The 18,052-nt window shown below is 37.3% G+C and overlaps 1 protein-coding gene across 10 annotated transcripts in view; it reads right to left on the reverse strand.

The window, feature by feature from the left end:
• Positions 1-18,052, reverse strand: part of EYA3 (EYA transcriptional coactivator and phosphatase 3) — a 135,774-nt gene that overhangs the window by 44,659 nt on the left and 73,063 nt on the right. For 9 of the 10 annotated variants that reach the window (XR_010321350.1, XM_023554416.2, XM_064281569.1 and 6 more), the window contains 4 exons: positions 16,636-16,679; positions 14,001-14,080; positions 8,475-8,541; positions 5,430-5,566 (listed from right to left, as the gene is read on the reverse strand). Coding sequence is in view for 9 of the 10 variants with exons in the window: in XM_023554416.2 (XP_023410184.1) it covers positions 5,430-5,566; positions 8,475-8,541; positions 14,001-14,080; positions 16,636-16,679 (328 nt within the window). In the remaining variant the exon portion in view is untranslated. Of the gene's footprint in view, positions 1-5,429; positions 5,567-8,474; positions 8,542-13,749; positions 13,901-14,000; positions 14,081-16,635; positions 16,680-18,052 lie in introns of those variants that run through there. The other variant, XM_010595125.3, reaches the window with a different exon arrangement.

Consider the following 18,052-nt stretch of genomic DNA (forward strand, 5'->3'; position numbering starts at 1 on the left):
ATACACAGTGCTGTGTTATAGATATTACTGAGATACTCCCAGAGGCTATTGTGATATGTGAAGATACCGAAATTAGCACAAAATAGAACTCAATTATACTTCTTAGATTTCTAAATTTTTATGTCACTTTGTCTTTTCCCTGTGATTTGCTACTTCTTGACAATCTCCTGTTTCTGGCTGTACCTCTCTTAATTTGCAGGAAACTAGGAAATCATAAGCAAAGCTTGCTAGAATCAAAAGTTAAAATGAGACTAAACTGCTTCTGTATGAGAGCCTAAGGATGTCCTTTATGAGTGAAATACTCATGAACTTTAGTTTATAGCTTCTGGGATAATTTTAGCTATGCAAAATCTATTAAAAAAAAAAAAAACTTGGTTTTTGCTTGGTTGCTCACTGGGCTCTGAATAGTTATGGTTGCTGGATCAATGTAGCTGAAGCTGAAATTTATGTCCGAGAAGGTTTATCAAACACAATTCAGGTAAGAAATCAATACCAAGGTTAGCCATGACTTCAAATTCAATATTAACTTATCTCATTTACCCCTAATCTGATGATGAATTTAGTCAATGAATAACATATAATGAGAAATGTTAATGCTTTGATGAGGGCTCCATCTTCACTGGGGCAGTGAGAAACCTTGGTGTAAATCATTGATAAGTGAATTTAAGCATAGTAAAAGGAGATGTGAAAATCTTAAGTGGTCAACAATGAGACATAACAACTGCTTTGCCCCAAACCATAAAGGCATTAAAAAAATGCTGTATTTTTTTTTCTTATCTATTAACCATATGGAGCCCTGGGTGGCCCAGTGGTTGAGTTCGGCTGCTAACCAAAACGTTGGCAGTTCGAATCCACCAGCCGCTCCTTGGAAACCCTATGAGGCAGTTCTACTCTGTCCTATAGGGTCATCACTATAAGTTGGAATCAACTCAACTGCAACGGATTTGATTTTTTTGGTTTATTAACCATATACAATAATTTATTTGTAGAAACTGAGGAATATTAACATCTGTACCATGAATTAAGGAGTCCTTGGGTGGTGCAAACAGTTCAGCACTCTGCTTCTAACTGAAAGGGTGGTGATTCGAATCCACCGAGAGGTACCTCAGAAGAAAAGATCAGAGTCACTGAAAACCCTATGAAGCACAGTTCTACTCTGGGACACATGAAGTCAGCTTGAGTTGGAGTCCAACAGGGCTGCCTCATTTTTCCAGGTCTTTCAAGTTTCCTGCCTTTGACAGGGTGCAGTCTTACCACTTCTCTATTGCTGTCTATTAGTAGAAGATATTTGAGTTTTCCTGCTCTGACAGGTTTCTGTTTTACACAGGTTTTGGCTTTTGCAGGTTTTACTGTATGATGTGAAACTTTAATATTAGTGCCATGATTCTTGGTGGTTGTTTATCACTTTTTTTTGGTAAAAAAAAAAAAAATCATCATTTAAATTTTTTAATAACTTTCAGATTTAGTGTAATCAATTTTTTTTCCAAGTAGGTTCTAAACCTAAGGCATTGAATTTGTGAACATGTTTATTATTACATTTGTATTAAAATGTTACCTTATTAATAAGAACAATATCTACTGAGAAGCTTTGCTAGTCTCATTATTTAATATATTTTTGAAAGGTTAAAAATGTAAACTGTCTCTATAAACTGGTCCCTCTCGTAAGGTCAAAAGTTAGGCCACAAATGCCTAAGACAAACAGCAGAACAGATCATTTTGAATGTCTTTGGGCAGAAACACAAAGTATATATTTAATATATAATTATTTTATGAAAAACAGAGGAATAAAAGACAATGTGGACATTGCTTTCAGCGTGACAGCAGCCCTACTCTTTTAAGCTTATAAATATCTTCCTCTAAAATCATCCTTCTCAGAGTTCCAGGTAACAGCTAGGATGACCAAATGTTTTGACTATGTAGCACTTACTCCCCACAGCAAATAAGGAAACCAAATCCTGGTTTCCTGACTCCTAGTTCATGGCTGTTTGCCTACAACTACAAAGCTTCTCAGGTATTTTTAAGCACCAAAAGCATGCTGTGGAGCAACAGCTGGTCTAACGAAAGGAAAGGAGGTCTGACCCTGAGCAGTAATGCTCCTGTGCCCCACAATGGGATTTTATCACAAACTCTCCAAGTTTCTCCAGCACGAATACTTCACTATGTTACTAACCAAACTAATCTGAGCAGTTCAGTTTAGAGTAATACATATCAGAGCAGCGGATCTGTAGAGAAGTTTGGTTAGGAATTGAAGTATATACTAATGTTAGAAAAAAGCCTATGAAAGAAAATCTTGGTTTGTTAATTTAAGATGATTGGGATTAATAATATATTACTAAGTAATTTAATTTGATTACTCTTCCTGATTATAAAAGAAATGGATGTATATTACAGAAAATAAGAAAATGTAGGAAGTCTGTTTTTACATACGTTAACCGAAACCTGTGCATACAGGAACTATGTCCTCGTTTTTCATGGTTACATGGTATATAAGATCAAATGTGCACTGCTAACATTCACATTTTTTCCTTCCAAATTACTCTGTATGACGCATTTTTTAAAACACTAAATTGGAATCAGACTATACTTTCGGTTTTATATACTGCTTTTTTCAATTAACAATATACTGAGTGTATTCTAAATAGTCTCAAGACCCTAAGTATTTTTTAAGAATATGATTTACAACAGCTACATAGCTTTTCATTCTATGGATACACTGCAATTTAACACATACCTTGGTATCCAATATTTAGGTTGTTACTAAATTTTTGCTATTATAAGCAAAGATGCAATGAATATTTTGGTTAAATTTTTGTAGGTATCTCTAATTAGTACCACATGATACATTCTTAGAAATGAAATTACTGAGGAAAACGGTATGAACATCTTTAAGGCTCCTGATACATATTGCCAAATCTTCATCACATTAAAGTTCTTTTAAAATAAGTTAGAAGAATGGCTACTAAGAGCATAATTTATAAGCCATTAAAAATAAATGAATGCTCTTTCCACACACATAATTCCTTCAGACACTGGCAGTTAAACCTCCATTCCCCTTCCTGCCACTCTGCCTTGTTTCTATAAAAGCTTTTGAAAAGAATATGACCACTATTCCTCTACTTCTGAAGATTTTTTTATAAGATAGTCTTCCTAGATTTATTCTAGCCTTCTCCCCACTCTTTAAGAGGATGAAGCTTTTTAATTTCAAACTCAACTCTGAGACCATATTTTTACAATGGATCTAAATTTATGAGCACCTCTGAAATTAAACAGATCTGGGTTCAATCTAATCCCAGACATTTACTAAGTGCATGACTCCGGGCTAGTTACTTAATTCATCTAAATCTCAGTTTCCTCATCTATAAAAAGGGATAATGCTGCTACTTACCTCATAAAACTGTTCTAAGAATTAAATGGCACAATAATGAAAAGTATGAAGTACTTATTCTTAGAGTCTACCTGGTATAGTCCAAAAATCAAACCTGTTGCCGTCCAGTGGACCAATACATAGCAACCCTACAGGACAGAACAGAATGGCCCCACAGGGTTTCTAAGGAGTGGCTGGTGGATTTGAACTGCTAGTGTTTTTGGTTAGCAGGCTAGTGCTAACCAAGGGACTCATTCGCATTTATTCACTCCAAACTGAATCTCTCTACAGTAAGCCTCACTTGTTAAAGTCAAATCAAGCTAATGGTTATCTCTCTTTGAATTGCTGAGAGAGGAATTTATGAAACACAAATCTCCCGTGCCCCACATATATTAAAAAAAAAAAAAAAGATTACTAAGGGAGCCTGCTGTTAGCAATAGCTCTTCATGATTTAAATAGTTTCCTTCAAATTTTTAAAAGAGATGCCTACTTTACAGAATTTCTTTCTTTCCTTTTATTTAATACAAGGGAAATGCAGTGGCCATAAAAGATACTATAATATATAGGCCCTGTATGTCTGTGGCACTACATTAGGTATCCTGTAAGTTCAGTTCGGAGGTAAAATAGGAAATTTATTTAATACTGAACAGAAGAATGATCAACTGTTCAATACCATTGTAAAAGGCATTGGGCTTGCTAATTGAATGTAAATCAAAACAGCGTAAAAAAAGTGAAGATAATTCTTCTTTTATAATTGCTAGCCTATTACCATAGGCAGTTGTTGGAAAATTAGCTTTAATATACACAAAAATAAACAAACACAAATATATTCACAAAGGAGTCCCCTTCCAAAAGGACTACTCAGTCTTGGCTGGTTAAATATATCACAAATACAAGATTTTAGTACATTGGCTGGTACTGACAGGCATGGAGCCATGCATACGTAAATGGGAGAAACAAAAGAATTTCTGTCTCCCTTCTCTCATGCAGTTATCAACTACCACTATCATTATATATAATGCCCAATTTTTGTTTCTAGCAATCACCAGGAGCCAAGGAATGCTAACAAGCCTAAAAGTAAGAAAGCTGTCACTACCATAAAAGACTACCCAAATGGACCAGAAGAAGTGGGAATGTGGAAACCAAAAGCAAGCAACAATTACACATCCAGAATCTGTGGTGATCTGTTTTGAAGATTTTTCTAATTCCTGGCTTGCTTCAGTAAAATCTACAGAGCTATGACTTTATTAACATATTGTATATTTTAAAATAGAATAAAAATACAACATTCTTTCAATTTGAAAAATAATACAGTATTCTCTCAATTTCTGACACCAATTCTAGGAAAGCAGGGCAAGGGCAATAAAGTGCCCTGTGTCTATCTATTTATACACTCGTAGAAAAATCAAACTGACTTCTGGTAAATCATTCTAACTTATAGTTCATGTTCAAGATACCTAAAATCAATAAACAAAACTCCCTATGTACATGATAAGATTATAGAAAACTAGGATTTCCCCCATTCTAAGATGCTTCAGCAGAGCAAACATTTGATCAGAATTTGGGAATATGAGGGATAGGGAGAAATTGCCAAAAAAATCAAAGAAAAGGGCAAACTATGAGGTATATTCTAGCTGGAGATTTAGTCTACCTGGTTTTATCAAGAAATTACCCACCTCCAAATGTATTATGCTTACCTAAACATGGTATCATATTACATATAAAGTCAAACCAATACTTATTCCTCAAAGAGTTTTCTAAATACTTAAGGTTTCCAGGTGCAGGGGTCGAGACCTAGTATCTTAGAAAGAGCTAAATTTTGGTGGATAAACAAATGTGCTTTGAAAAGCTGTGATTTCATATTACATTTATCGAACATACTGTTGGAAAGTTCCACACCCAACTTCTACCACACCTGTAACTGAGTACATGCTCTGCAAAGAATAACCCATTTCTCAGCTTCCCAAGGTCCGTCATGTTTGCTTGCTTTTGAGGGAAAGGTTTTGGGAAGTTCCTGGGGGATAAATCAACATTCCTAGAAACTGCTTAAAATAGGATGCCTTACCAAAAGGAGGTAGTCCGTATGTTTGGGTTGCCTGAGGGTAGACAGCATAGGGCTGAGACTGCTGTAGTGTCTGGTACTGAGTCTGGCCAGGATAAGCAGTTTCCGAAACAGGAACTGAGAGGATATGTGCATAAGGTCTAGAAAAGTTCAAGAAAACAAAAACCTTTATGTGTGATTTATTTTAGTAATGAGAAACAGGGAAAACAGCTAATATCACTAACAGGAAAGAATCAGCAACAGGGAGGCCGACCTACCCCATAAAATGGCACTTGCTATGGTCACAAAGTAGAACCCTTTGCTCTTTTTCAGGTTCTACTATCACCTACCTAAGGAATAATGTTATAGAAAGTAATAATTTCAAACATCTTCCCAAGGTCCAATTATTATCCTATACACATTTGTTTTTTTTTTTTTTTTAATATATATTTAGTATGCTATTGCATGCAACGCTCTATGTGAGATACAAGGATGGACTAAACTTGTTTATACCCTTATGTCTACATATAGAATAAAATCCTAAATAACAGTAAACTGGATAGAACAGGATTAACAACTGGCTCTTTCTCTACCTAGTCCCCAGGGCAAACTAAAATTCTGAAAGAGAAAGTGGAACTAGGAAAAGAAGACAAGGCTGGTGGAGAAAAGGCAAGTAACTCATCAGAAAACAGGGAATAGGGTTTGGCCCCAATTTCCACAGATCAAGCTTATAAAACAGGAGCCAGGTCACCAGGAAAGTCTGGGACGTCCCAGACAGGACTGAGAATCTTTGCGCTGATACTTAAGACAGAGCATACTGCTTCTAGTTGGTGCCAACCACATCAGGGATAGCGAGGGATGTAAATTCAGCAGTGACATCCCTGGGAATTTAGGCTAGCTAGCTGACCTGGTCATTTTAGCCACACAATAAGATGGTGCCACATTTTATATGCTGAATTTTTAGATTCCAGTTATTTTCATTAGTGGGTTATGTTGAAATTATAATGCAAGAAAGGCTGTGTTATATGTGCCATATGAGTCATAACAACAAAATACTGGGAAGGGGGGTTAGTGTCATAGAAGGGTAAAAAGGTTTTTTTTTTTCCAGATTTAGGGAAGAGAAGAACAAAGGAAGGCTATAAAGAAGTGGTATGTGTACTGAGCAGATAGGATGTGAAGAAATTAGATACAAAAGGTGTTCTAGGAAAACAGAAAAGCCCTGGCAAGAGGAAAAAATCCCGAGCAAAAGTATGCAAGAAAGAAAGCAAGGGCTTCAAAATAGACTATATTAAGAGAAGTTGCAAAAGAAAGCTAGAAAGATAGATAGCAAAGACCTTGAATGCCAGGCTACAAGAGTTCAGACAAATGTGAAACTGGGAGCCACTGAAATAGCTGAGCAAAGAGTGACAAGATCAGAGCTTTCCTTTAAGGACAATTAGTTTGACATTGCTTTGGAGAATGGATTAGGCAGGGAGAAACTGGAATTGAAGGTCCAATTAAAAATGATTAGAAGGTAATGGCTCCGATAAGTGGTAAGGAGGGTCTGAATTAAGACAGAAACCCATTCTCATTGAATTAAGACAGAAGGCACAGATAATAAGGTGTCCTGAATGTAGTGGTATGTAAATATTTTTTTAATGAATGAATGAATTTAGAATATGCAACATATTCTCTTCTCAGTAGATTCTAAGTAAATGAATTTGAAAATCTCTATTCTTCTTAGCCAGATCTGAGACCAGGAAATAGTTCAGGTTGCAGTTGTGACTCAAGTCACATGGGAACAATTTAAAATTTTAGTCAAGTCAAATGGATTTAAGCAGGGGCAGGTTACCCTGTAAGCAAGGTTAGCACAGGCTTACTTGGTAATCTGTAGTGACCAATTAGTAAGTAAGCACAAGTAAGCCCGTGCTTACCTTGCTTACTGGGTCATTCACCCATCAGCGACTGTAAATTTGAAGAGAGGCTTTGATTCTGTAGGATGTACTAAGGGCTTGGCCACATCTAGAAACATTCTTTGATGTGTGAAAAAATGTGAAATTATTCACTACAGATTATCTGGTACCATGCTTGTCTTGCCTATTGGATAATCCTACCCTGGTTTAAGTTCCATACATGTTAAAGATCGTAATACCCTGTTTCACGTAGTGTCATTTTAGCTCAAGGTGCTTTCACAGTTTATTATCTAATTCTTTCATAATGATTCCAGAGAGTAGATATAGTCATTTCACAGAAGAGGAAAACTATGAAAGTTATTGGCCCAAGGACACCATTAGTGTTAATACCAGATTAGAATTTTGAGTTGACTTTTTAATGTCTATTTTTTAATGGATACAAAATTCAGACGGTACAAATGGGTACAAAAAGGAAACAAATACCAGTTTCCTTTTCATTTCGGCCCTTTGGCATCCCTTACTCTTGTTAACAATTTCTTTATGTATGCTGCATATGTAAGCATGTAAATATATATCAGTTTAATAATCACATTTGCATGTATCTATTTTATGTATGTACAGCCCAGCTCTTTATAAATGTACAATTAGTAGCCTGGTGTTTACCCTGTTCTGCACTTACCCATCTTGGAGATGAATAACTTGGTTGACCTTACATGTTGATGTTACCCCAGGAAGACCCAAAATATTACCTCTTAAGAGACTCCAACCCACTAAACCTGTCCTACTTTAAGCCCATCCCTACTTTTGAAGACATCCCTCAAACAAGAAACCGAACACACATTAGCCTGAGAAGCCCCAGTGTGTTTTTATTGATCTGTTTGTCAAGGTGGAGGAAAGAACAATCAGAGGTCAAGCAGTGATGTTTTGATTACTAACATTATTTTGCATTTTCAGTGCCTACTCACTTAGAGTGAGCTCCTGGGTAATAGCGATCTATTCCAGGCAACCATCTGCTTTTTAAAGGGATGTTACATAGACTCTATATTTAGAAGGAATAAAAAGTTGGAGTAGGGACAGAGAGAACAAGGGAGGTGAAAAGAAATTAAATATCAAATTCAATTGTGCAAAGAGCCTAGAGAAAAAGCATATAGATTTTGGAAATAATTATTCAACTTACTTTGCAGAATACATTTGTGAGGTATAATCATTGGATGAGCGAGGGATGTAATCGGTGCATGTCATAACTGAAAGAAAGATAACATCACCAGGTAAAAAAGTTAGAACACATTTCAAAAATGAAATGGGAAAATTGCATATCTCTCTGTACAGTCTTTCAAACTAAATAACAAAATAAAGCTTGGACATGAGAATTTTAGAAAGCCTATGTATTAGAGACACCTCACTGTTCTAATAACCTGTTTACAGACTTTTGGAGACAGCAAAAGAAGGTAAAATGTGGGGGATATGGAAAAGAGCTGAAGATCGGTACCAACTCATCTCTACCATCATTCATCTCTGATCTCAAACCGCAAATGAACCAACCTCTTAAGCTATCAGCTGTGTTCACAGGCAAACTTAAAAAGCAAGACCATCTATTTAGGAAACCACATTATGCTTCGGCTTCTTCATTCTTTGGGTGCTTACAGTGTGGTAAGTAAAGACTATAAGAATGATGTGCAGGAAGACAGACTTGAGGACACTACTCCATCTTGTTAGAAAGCTGTAGCTACAGCTGCGTATAATCAGTAGCAGAACAGATGCAAGGACAATTTTATACCACTATTTTTTAAGCTTTGTAGTAAAGGCTCTGTTTAGGTTTGGCAAAGCAGAGAAGGATCTGGGGACCTGAGGTGATGCTCTGACAAACCATCAAGTAAACAGGCTTTCCCAGCCAGTCCTTTTGCACTGACTGCAACTAGAATAGCTGCTGCGAAGGTCTCACCCTCATGATTTCATCTGGGATAATAAATCCTGCAAATATTTGACTCATGTTTGACAGGCAGCAGAATCCTATTCATTAGGCCCTATCTCAGTCCATGCTGTAGACAGTTAGATCACAGTGAGCGTGCACCAGGCTCCTGAACTGTTCAAGAACTTCTTTCAACATCTATAAAGAAGCTCACTCTACTGTGAATAAGGACTAGGGGTAAACTTTATGTTTAGCTGGGTTCCCTGAAAGAGTGCCTGACCCAAAAAGGGCACCTTGGTCAAGAGCAGATAAGGGGTCAATTCATGCTCAACAGTTAGACAAATCGACACCTACACATTTATTATAGAAGATCTTGCCCAATACCATTGTTTCTATACTTTAAAAATAATTATTAGAAACTTGTAGATTATATTCATTATAGAACTGTGGGGCAGTTCTACTCTGTCCTCTAGGGTCACCTACTGAGTCAGATTTGACTTGATGGCATTATAGATGTCTACTATAACTGCCAAAAATGAAGGAGATATCAATTAGATCTAAAGTTCTTACCATCCTTCACAAAGTGTATGGTAAGTTCCTTTGAATTCTGCATATGGTTCCTTCTCTGTGGACAGGTACTTTCAAAAATCCAAAACCCTACTCCTCCACCAATTTCATTCTAGAAGAAACTGACATAACATTCTGGGTGATTTAGGCCAATTTTTACATCTCTAGAGAATGAATGAACCTTGATTTTTGTAGTAATTAGGAACTATGAGAGGACTATAAAGGGTCAAAGTATATTCTGCTATTATACAACAGGAGATGCAAGTAATATGCTGGCTTAGACTAAACATGCAACAGTGGAGATGAAGTGAAATGAAAGAACTTGAGATAAATTCTGAAGGTAAAACTGACAGGGCATTCTGATAGAGCTGAATGCAGGGAATGAGGAAAACAGGAATACAAAATGAATTCCAGGTTTTTGGCTTGAATTACTAGAGGGATAGTCATACCACTTTCTAAGATGGGGACGTTTGGAAGAACAGATTTGATGGGGTTTAAGAGAATCCTAAATGTTGGTGGTTCAAACCTACCCAGCAACTCCATGGGAGGAGAAGGATGTAGCAATCCACTCCCATAAAGATTACAGTCTAGAAAACCTGATGGGACAGTTCTAATCTGCAATATGGGGTTGTTTATTTTTTATGCGTCAGAATCAACTGGACTGCACCTAACAACTACAACAATAACAAGGGAATCAACAGCTTTTTTTTCAGACATTTTAAGTCTGACTTTGCTTTCAGCCATCCAAATGGTGATATCCAATGGACAGATGGATACATAAATCTGGAATGCAGGGAAAAAGTCAGACTGGAAATATAAATTTGGGATTCATTAACAATGTACATATTTAAAATAATATAATGGAGCTCTGGAGGTGTAGTGGTTAAGCACTTGGCTGCTAACTGAAAGGTCAGCAGTTCAAACCCACCAGCCACTGCATGGCAGAAAGATGTGGCAGTCTGCTTCTACAAAGATTTACAGCCTTAGAAACCCTGTGAGGCAGTTCTACTCTGCCTATAGGGTTGCTATTGAGTCAGATTTGAATTGGCGGCAATGGGAATGGGATTTAACGGATGACAGATGCAGAAAGAGAAAACATGATGGCCTAGAACCAAGCCCTGAAGTCTGCCAACACTCAGAGTTCAGTTAGAGATAAGAAAGGCACGTAAAGGAGAGGTGGGAAGAAAAGTGGTAAGAGGCAGAATATGAGAAGAAAGAAATGGCTACTAGAATTGGCAACATAAAAGTCACTGATCACCTTGACAAGCGCACTTTCATTGGAATGGTGGGTACAGAAGCTAAATTTGAGAGAGTTGTAGAGTGAGTGGGATCTGTGAGAAAGCACGTAAGGACGACTCTTTCCAGAGGTTCTGGTGTATCATGGAACAAACAGAAGGTCTATAACTAGTAGGGGATGAAAAGTCAAGGGCAGGTTTTTATTTTAACATGGTAGATACTAGTGCATGTCTCTTTATCGACAAAAAGGATTAAGAAGAGAAGGAGAAAAAAAAAAAAAAGAAGAGAAGGAGAAAGTAATGATGCAGGAGTGGTGGTAGGATAACTACAGTACAAAGGTCCTTGGAGGTCAGAGGGGATAAAACAAAAAAAAAAAAAACCAAACCCACTGCCATCAAGTCGATTACGACTCATGGTGACTCCACAGGACAGAGTAGAACTGCCCCATGGAGTTTCCAAAGAGCACCTGGAGGATTCGAACTGCCAACCTCTTGGTTAGCAGCCGTAGCACTTAACCACTATGCCACCAGAATGATGCAGGAGTGGTGGTAGGATAACTACAGTACAAAGGTCCTTGGAGGTGAGAGGGGATAGGATATGGAATAGAAAGAAAAGGGCTTGCCTTTGACAGGAGCAAGAACATTACTTCCATTCTTACAAGAAAGGAGCAATAAAACATGGGTACAAACACAGGTAGAAGATCTGGTGATGGTGAGATAAAAGGGAGTTTCCTATATGGCAACTTCTATTTGAGAAGGCATCATCAGCTGAAAGTGAGGAAAGATGAGAGAGTATGGGTGCGTCGAAAGAGGTGGTATGTAATATCAAAAGGCAAAACTCATTAGACAAATGTAGTAGGATTTTCAAGCATGGTGAATGCCCAGTTGAGGCTCTGTGATTATGACTAAGGTGAAACTAGTCAGCAAGGTATAAAATTTTACCTAATAATGTTTAGTTACTTGAATTCATTTATGGAAAAGGTAGAGAACTGGGTTAAAATACGACTGGGGTTTAGTGAGGAGAGTACCAGGGCAAAGTTATTGAGGGTATTTGTAAGGGAGTGATTACAATAAAGGACCATGCAATCTATGCTGAGTAAGAAGGGAAATGGAGACAAGAGGGATATGATGGGTACTGGATAGATCATCTACATGGATGTTGAAATAACCAAGAATATAAGTATGGATAGAGAAGAAAACAGAGAAGATCAAGTCTTTAAAGAGCAGAACGACTGGGAGTTCAGTCTGAAGTAAAAAGGAAAGGTAAGGGGAAGTAAAGATATAGACTTCAAAGGAACTAAAGTTTCTGAAGGAAAAAAAATAAGTTATTTAGAAGGAGTAAGAAGATTCAACTTATTTCATGGCCCTGAAGTTTGTGGATTATTGGATTTTAGGTTACAGGCTTTTTTCTTGGGGATGAGTGGGACATTCAAGAAATTGGAGGAGATACTTTCCACTGATTAGAGCAGTTTTCCACAGTATGGACCGAGTGCATCAGAATCACCGAGCTAACTTCTTAAAAACCCAGACTCCACATCCCACTTTGGTGAGTGATGTCTGGTGTCTTAAAAGCTAGCAAGCAGCCATCCAAGATGCATTAATTGGTCTCAATCCACCTGAAGCAAAGGATAATAAAGAACTTCAAAGACACAAGGAAAAACGAGCCCAAGAGACAGAAAGGTCCACATAAACCAGAGATTCCATCAGCCTGAGACCGGAAGAGCCAGATGGTGCCTGGCTACAACCAATGACGGCTCTGACAGGGACCACAACAGAGAATCTCTGATGGAGCAGGAGAAAAGTGGGATGCAGACCTCAAATTCTAGTAAAAAAGACCAGACTTAATGGTCTGACTGAGACTGGAGGGACCCCAGAGGTCATGGCCCCCAGACTCTCTGTTAGCCCAAAACTAAAACCATTCCCAAAGGCAATTCTTCAGACAAAGGATAGATTGGCCTATAAGACATACAATATACTGGTGAGGAGTGTGCTTCTTAGTGCAAGTAGACACATGAGACTTTGTAGATAGCTCCTGTCCAGAGGTGTGACAAGAAGGTAGAGGGGGACAGGAGTATTCTATATTACAAACAAGCACTCCAGATGATTCTCATGAATGCTAAAAGTTTGAGAACCACAGGAACAGAATAATTTCTGAGCAAATAATATACAGAAATCAAGTATATCTTTAAAAAAGACTCATACATGTTTTTTATAATTGGAAGTATAAATAAGGTTAAGAAGAACTGTCTTAAGAGAAAAACATTTTTTCCAAGAACAAGTGCTTTATCCCTCCTCCGCTTTTGTAAGTGTCCTACACAAATTTATTCTTTGAAAGTGTGGGGTAAAATATGGAAGGGCACAGCAATTTAATTTCAAGGAGGACTATTTGCCCCATGAAGACAATGTGGCAGAGTAGGCAGGTTTGTGAGACAAAGCCTGTGTCCCCAGAAGAAAAAACAGAACACTCTATAATTTTTTGTCTAATGAATGAATATAATAACTGTTCTCTAGGAGAGTGAGGGTTGGCAAGAGGGAGTGAGTGTGTATCTTATTAAGCTGGATCTACCTCAGGGCCTAATATTAATCTTGAGCTTGTGGGGAATTGATTTTTCTTTTTTGTCCTAGACTGACAGGTGGAATAATTTAGTAGTTAGAAAGGTGGGAAAATACCAAGTCCTTTTTGTAGCAGTAGTTGGGGGTTGGGTCACAAACTTTTCTGATTTTGAGTAAGGCACTATTACCTTTAGAACGTTCAACCTCAAAACAAAATCACCATATGTGATTCCTTGGGTAAGCAGATTCCAGGTGATTTTGTTCCTCAGCTTTATGTCAATAAAGCTAATAGGAGAGCACAAGGATGAACACACAGGGCAGGAAAGCCTTCTGGATATTCTGGGACAAACAAGGCAATCGGTGAAAACCAATTATAAAAGAATAGCATCAGCTGCTAATAGGAATGCCTCTTCTATCATGCACAGAATACAATACTTACTTTCCTCTGACATGGTAAGGTTTGAAGCGAGACTTGAAGTTTCCGGTTTCTGATCACTGACTTCTGGGTTGCTTACTTGACTGAGAGAACCAAAATGAATACATTAGCTCCTGACTGATGTGCTGGATTGCTGAAAGTGATGAATCAAACCCACTTTCTCCCAGGGTATATGTAAGAGGCAAGGTAAATCTTCTTCATGATATTTTCATTTTTGGTTTTTAGGAGCTATTTGAAGAGTCAGGCCCAGGGCTAGTATCCTTGGTATTCTGCTGCTCTTTTTCGTATCTCCAGACCCCTTGAGTTTTTATATCTCAGCAACTCCAGTTAAGCCACAGGCAAGTCAGATTTTCTTTAAGGACCATACGGTAAAAGAATAATTCTACAACACTAAAATGCTTCCCTGTCACTTTGTTTCCAAAGTATCACAGGCAAGCAGGCAGATGATTTCAGACAGGTGGCTCTCAATCAACTACTAATCAGCATCACTTGAGAAGTTTTTTTCAAATTACACATGGGTGCCTACAAGCAGGGGTTTGGAGCCCTTGAAATGGTTCATTCCATTGCATTTCTCCCCACTCTCAATAAACACTTCATTATATATTATACTCGAGACTAAGCAGCATTTTTTTTTTTTTTTTTTAACGTATAAGGAAAATTAGGAGAAACTGTGAAAGGTAAATGATGTAAGTTGGGAGGACAAATCATTATACTAACCACTTTGATGCTGGGAAGATTCTCAAATTATGGAATGGAGATTATTCTAACCTTCGTTCTTCACAATGTTCTCCCTTTTCTTTCTCCCATATTTTCCACTCTACAGTTATTCCCTCAACTACCTGTATAGCATAATGGTTAAGAGTGCAGATTCCAGAGCCAGGCTGCTATATAGTTCTTATTCCACTCTGCCAATAACTAGCTTTAAGACCTTGGGCAAGTCACTGAACCTCTCTGTACCCAAGATTCTTTATCTGTCAAGTGGGGATAATAATAGAACCTACCTCATAGGGTTGTTTTGAGGATTAATGAATTAATATATCAAAAGTACTAGAGACTAGAACTTAGTAAGTACAACATAAGGGTAGCTATTATTGTTATGTTGAAACTTCTTCCCAGCCCAGGCATTCACGTTCCCTGGAAAGAAACCTGCTTTGCTCTTCTACACCCTAGGGAGAGGTGGAGGACACTGCAGGAGCCGTTCTATGTATCTGGAAAGATAAGACTGACTAATCAAAGGTAAGAGTAGTTTCTACACAGCAAAATTTAAAAAGAAAATATTATTTATATAAAAATACAGAGTCAAAATTCTTAAAGCTCTCGTAACATTTCTGAAACTGACCTCCAGTATTCAAATAAATTTCCTTTTTCTGGTATATTTTGAATGTTCAAGCAATTTTTCCTCAGATGTAATTAACTGCTAAATCCCCAGATAAAATTTATGTTTATCTATTTACTCAAATGCCTGTATTTTTGGAATAGCACTTAATGTACTCACCAAGATGTGACTATGGGAACTGAAGGGCAAGGGTAAGAAATCATGCTGAGTAGTTACAGAATGTTTCCCGAACTGGCCTAGTCATTATAATTACCTTAATGCTTGTTAAAAATACAGACTTCTGGACCCCGTCTCATACCTACTCAAACAGAAATCCCAGAGAAAAGACATAAAACTGGACAAGAACTTCACACTTCTGACTACAATGACTAGCTTGTCTTCTACATGTACCTGGATAGCTCTGGGGTTCACTGTTTACCCACTGCTGAAAGGCTATTTCTAGATTCTGTATCTTAGAAGGTGGTGATATATGTGTGGTCCGAGATGCAGTGGGCCAGTTTCTAAAATTCTATGACCCTGGATTAGGTTACAGCAAAATTCCTAATATTCAACATATTCAAATGAGCATCTAGAGACTAAATAGAAACAACAGTGCCAAGAATACTGAATTAATGCTAGCACTTGGTTAACATTTAAAATTATTATCTCTAGAGAAATGATGTACTGTCCCAATACATGCAGTCCCCAATTTACGACGTATCTGAGTTACATTTATGACCGTCTGGTTTTTTTTGCACATCTTTATTGTCAGTAATATACAATGTTACAGCACTTAATTTGCTGATGTAATCATTCTCATGCCAACCCCCAAATACAAATAAAGATCAGGTTTATAAAGATACTTATAATAAAGGCAACAACAATGAAAACTTTAAAAAAAGGTGAGGTATTCAACATACGTCAGAACGAACTTATGACAGAGTCATCAGAACAGAACCCCATTGTCAGTCGGGGACTACCTGCATATAATTTTTAGAGCCATATAAACATAAATCCTACTGAACAATATGTGCACCATGAAAAAAGTTATTCTAAAATAAAATACCAAAAAGAAAAAGGAAATGCAAAAAACCACCCAAACTGTAAAAAGTGAGCATCACAAATACCTCATTCTCATTCAACACAAGTGTTGTCAATAATCAGCATGTACGTGTTTCAGAGAATTTTTATCTGAAACCAAGTAATTTCAAAATATAAAGGCTGATAGTAAGAACCAAAAGAAGGGCCATCATGCCCACATACTAATCGGCATGTGAAAAAAACTATAAGTAGATCATTAAAAAGAAATTTGACTTTACATACCTTAAAGTTTGCTCTCCTGATTCCTGCATCTTGACTTTTTTCACCTGAAAAAAATAAATATACAAAGAGTACCAATCCAAGGATCTATTTTTGAAATCATCTAGCTACTCAAATGGCAGGCCAATATTAATAAATTACAGGGTAACCAATTTTTGTTTTGCTTAGATTTATTTAATTAACCCTTGCTATGCTTTTGAGTTAGAAATAGACTTCTTTTTCACATGAAGCTCTTTTCCTCTTTTTAATGAAAAAAGTGTTTTTCAGGCCTAAGGTAAAATGTTTACCAGGATTTTTACTGTAGGTAGAATGTTTATGAGGATGAAGTATGTTAACTAAGAATGAGGTCATTAGACTTAATGTTGCAGACTAGAAATAAGAATCTGAACCGAAATTTGTTCTCTGGTATAACAAATTAAAGTCCAGCTCCGTAACATTTTTTCCAAAGAATTTTTATGTATACAACCACCAAACCAAAAAAGCCAAATTCGTTGCCCTCGAGTTGATTCCGACTCATAGTGGCCCTACAGGACAGAGTAGAACTGCCCCATAGAGGTTCCAAGGAACGCCTGGTAGAGTTGAACTGCTGACCTCTTGGTTAGCAGTCATAGCACTTTAACCACTATGCTACCTGGGTTTCCGTATATGACCACGACTTTTTTTTAATTCCCACACTAATGTCATTACAGAAATGCAAATCAGAGCCATAACGATATTCCATTTCACGCCCACTAGGTTGGCTATTATCAGAAAAATGGAGAACAGTTAAGTGTTGGTGTAGATGTGGAGAAACTGGAACCCTCATCCATTGCTGGTGGGAATGTAAAATGGTATAGCTATTATGGAAACATTTTGGCAGTTCCTCAAAAAGTTAAACATAGAATTTCCATATGACCCAGCAATTCCACTCCAACGTATACACCCAAAAGACTTGAAAACGGGGAAGCAAACAAATGCTCGTACGCCAATGTTCACTGCAGCACTATACACAATAACTGAAAGGTGGAACAATCCAAATGTCCATCAACAGATGAATGGATAAACAAAGTGTGGTATGCACATACAATGGAGTATTATTCAGCTATAAAGAGAAACAAAGCTCTGATACATGGTACAATATGGATAAACCTTGAAAAGAGTATGCTGAGTGAAATAAGTCAATCATAAAAGGACAAACAGTATATGATCCCACTTATATGAAATCTAGAATAGGCAAATATATAGAGATTAAAGTTTATTAATGGTTATGAGGAGCAGGAGGGAGGGGAAAGGGCAAGTCATTACTTATGGGGCACTGAGCTTTTGTTAAGGGTGATGGAAAAATCTGGCAACAGTGGTGATTGTTGCACAATATGGTGAATGTAATTATGTCACTGAGCTGTACACACAAAAATGGCTGAAATGACAAATGTTTGTTTTA

Source organism: Loxodonta africana, chromosome 3, assembly GCF_030014295.1.
Source record: "Loxodonta africana isolate mLoxAfr1 chromosome 3, mLoxAfr1.hap2, whole genome shotgun sequence".
Classification (NCBI taxonomy): Eukaryota; Metazoa; Chordata; class Mammalia; order Proboscidea; family Elephantidae; genus Loxodonta; species Loxodonta africana.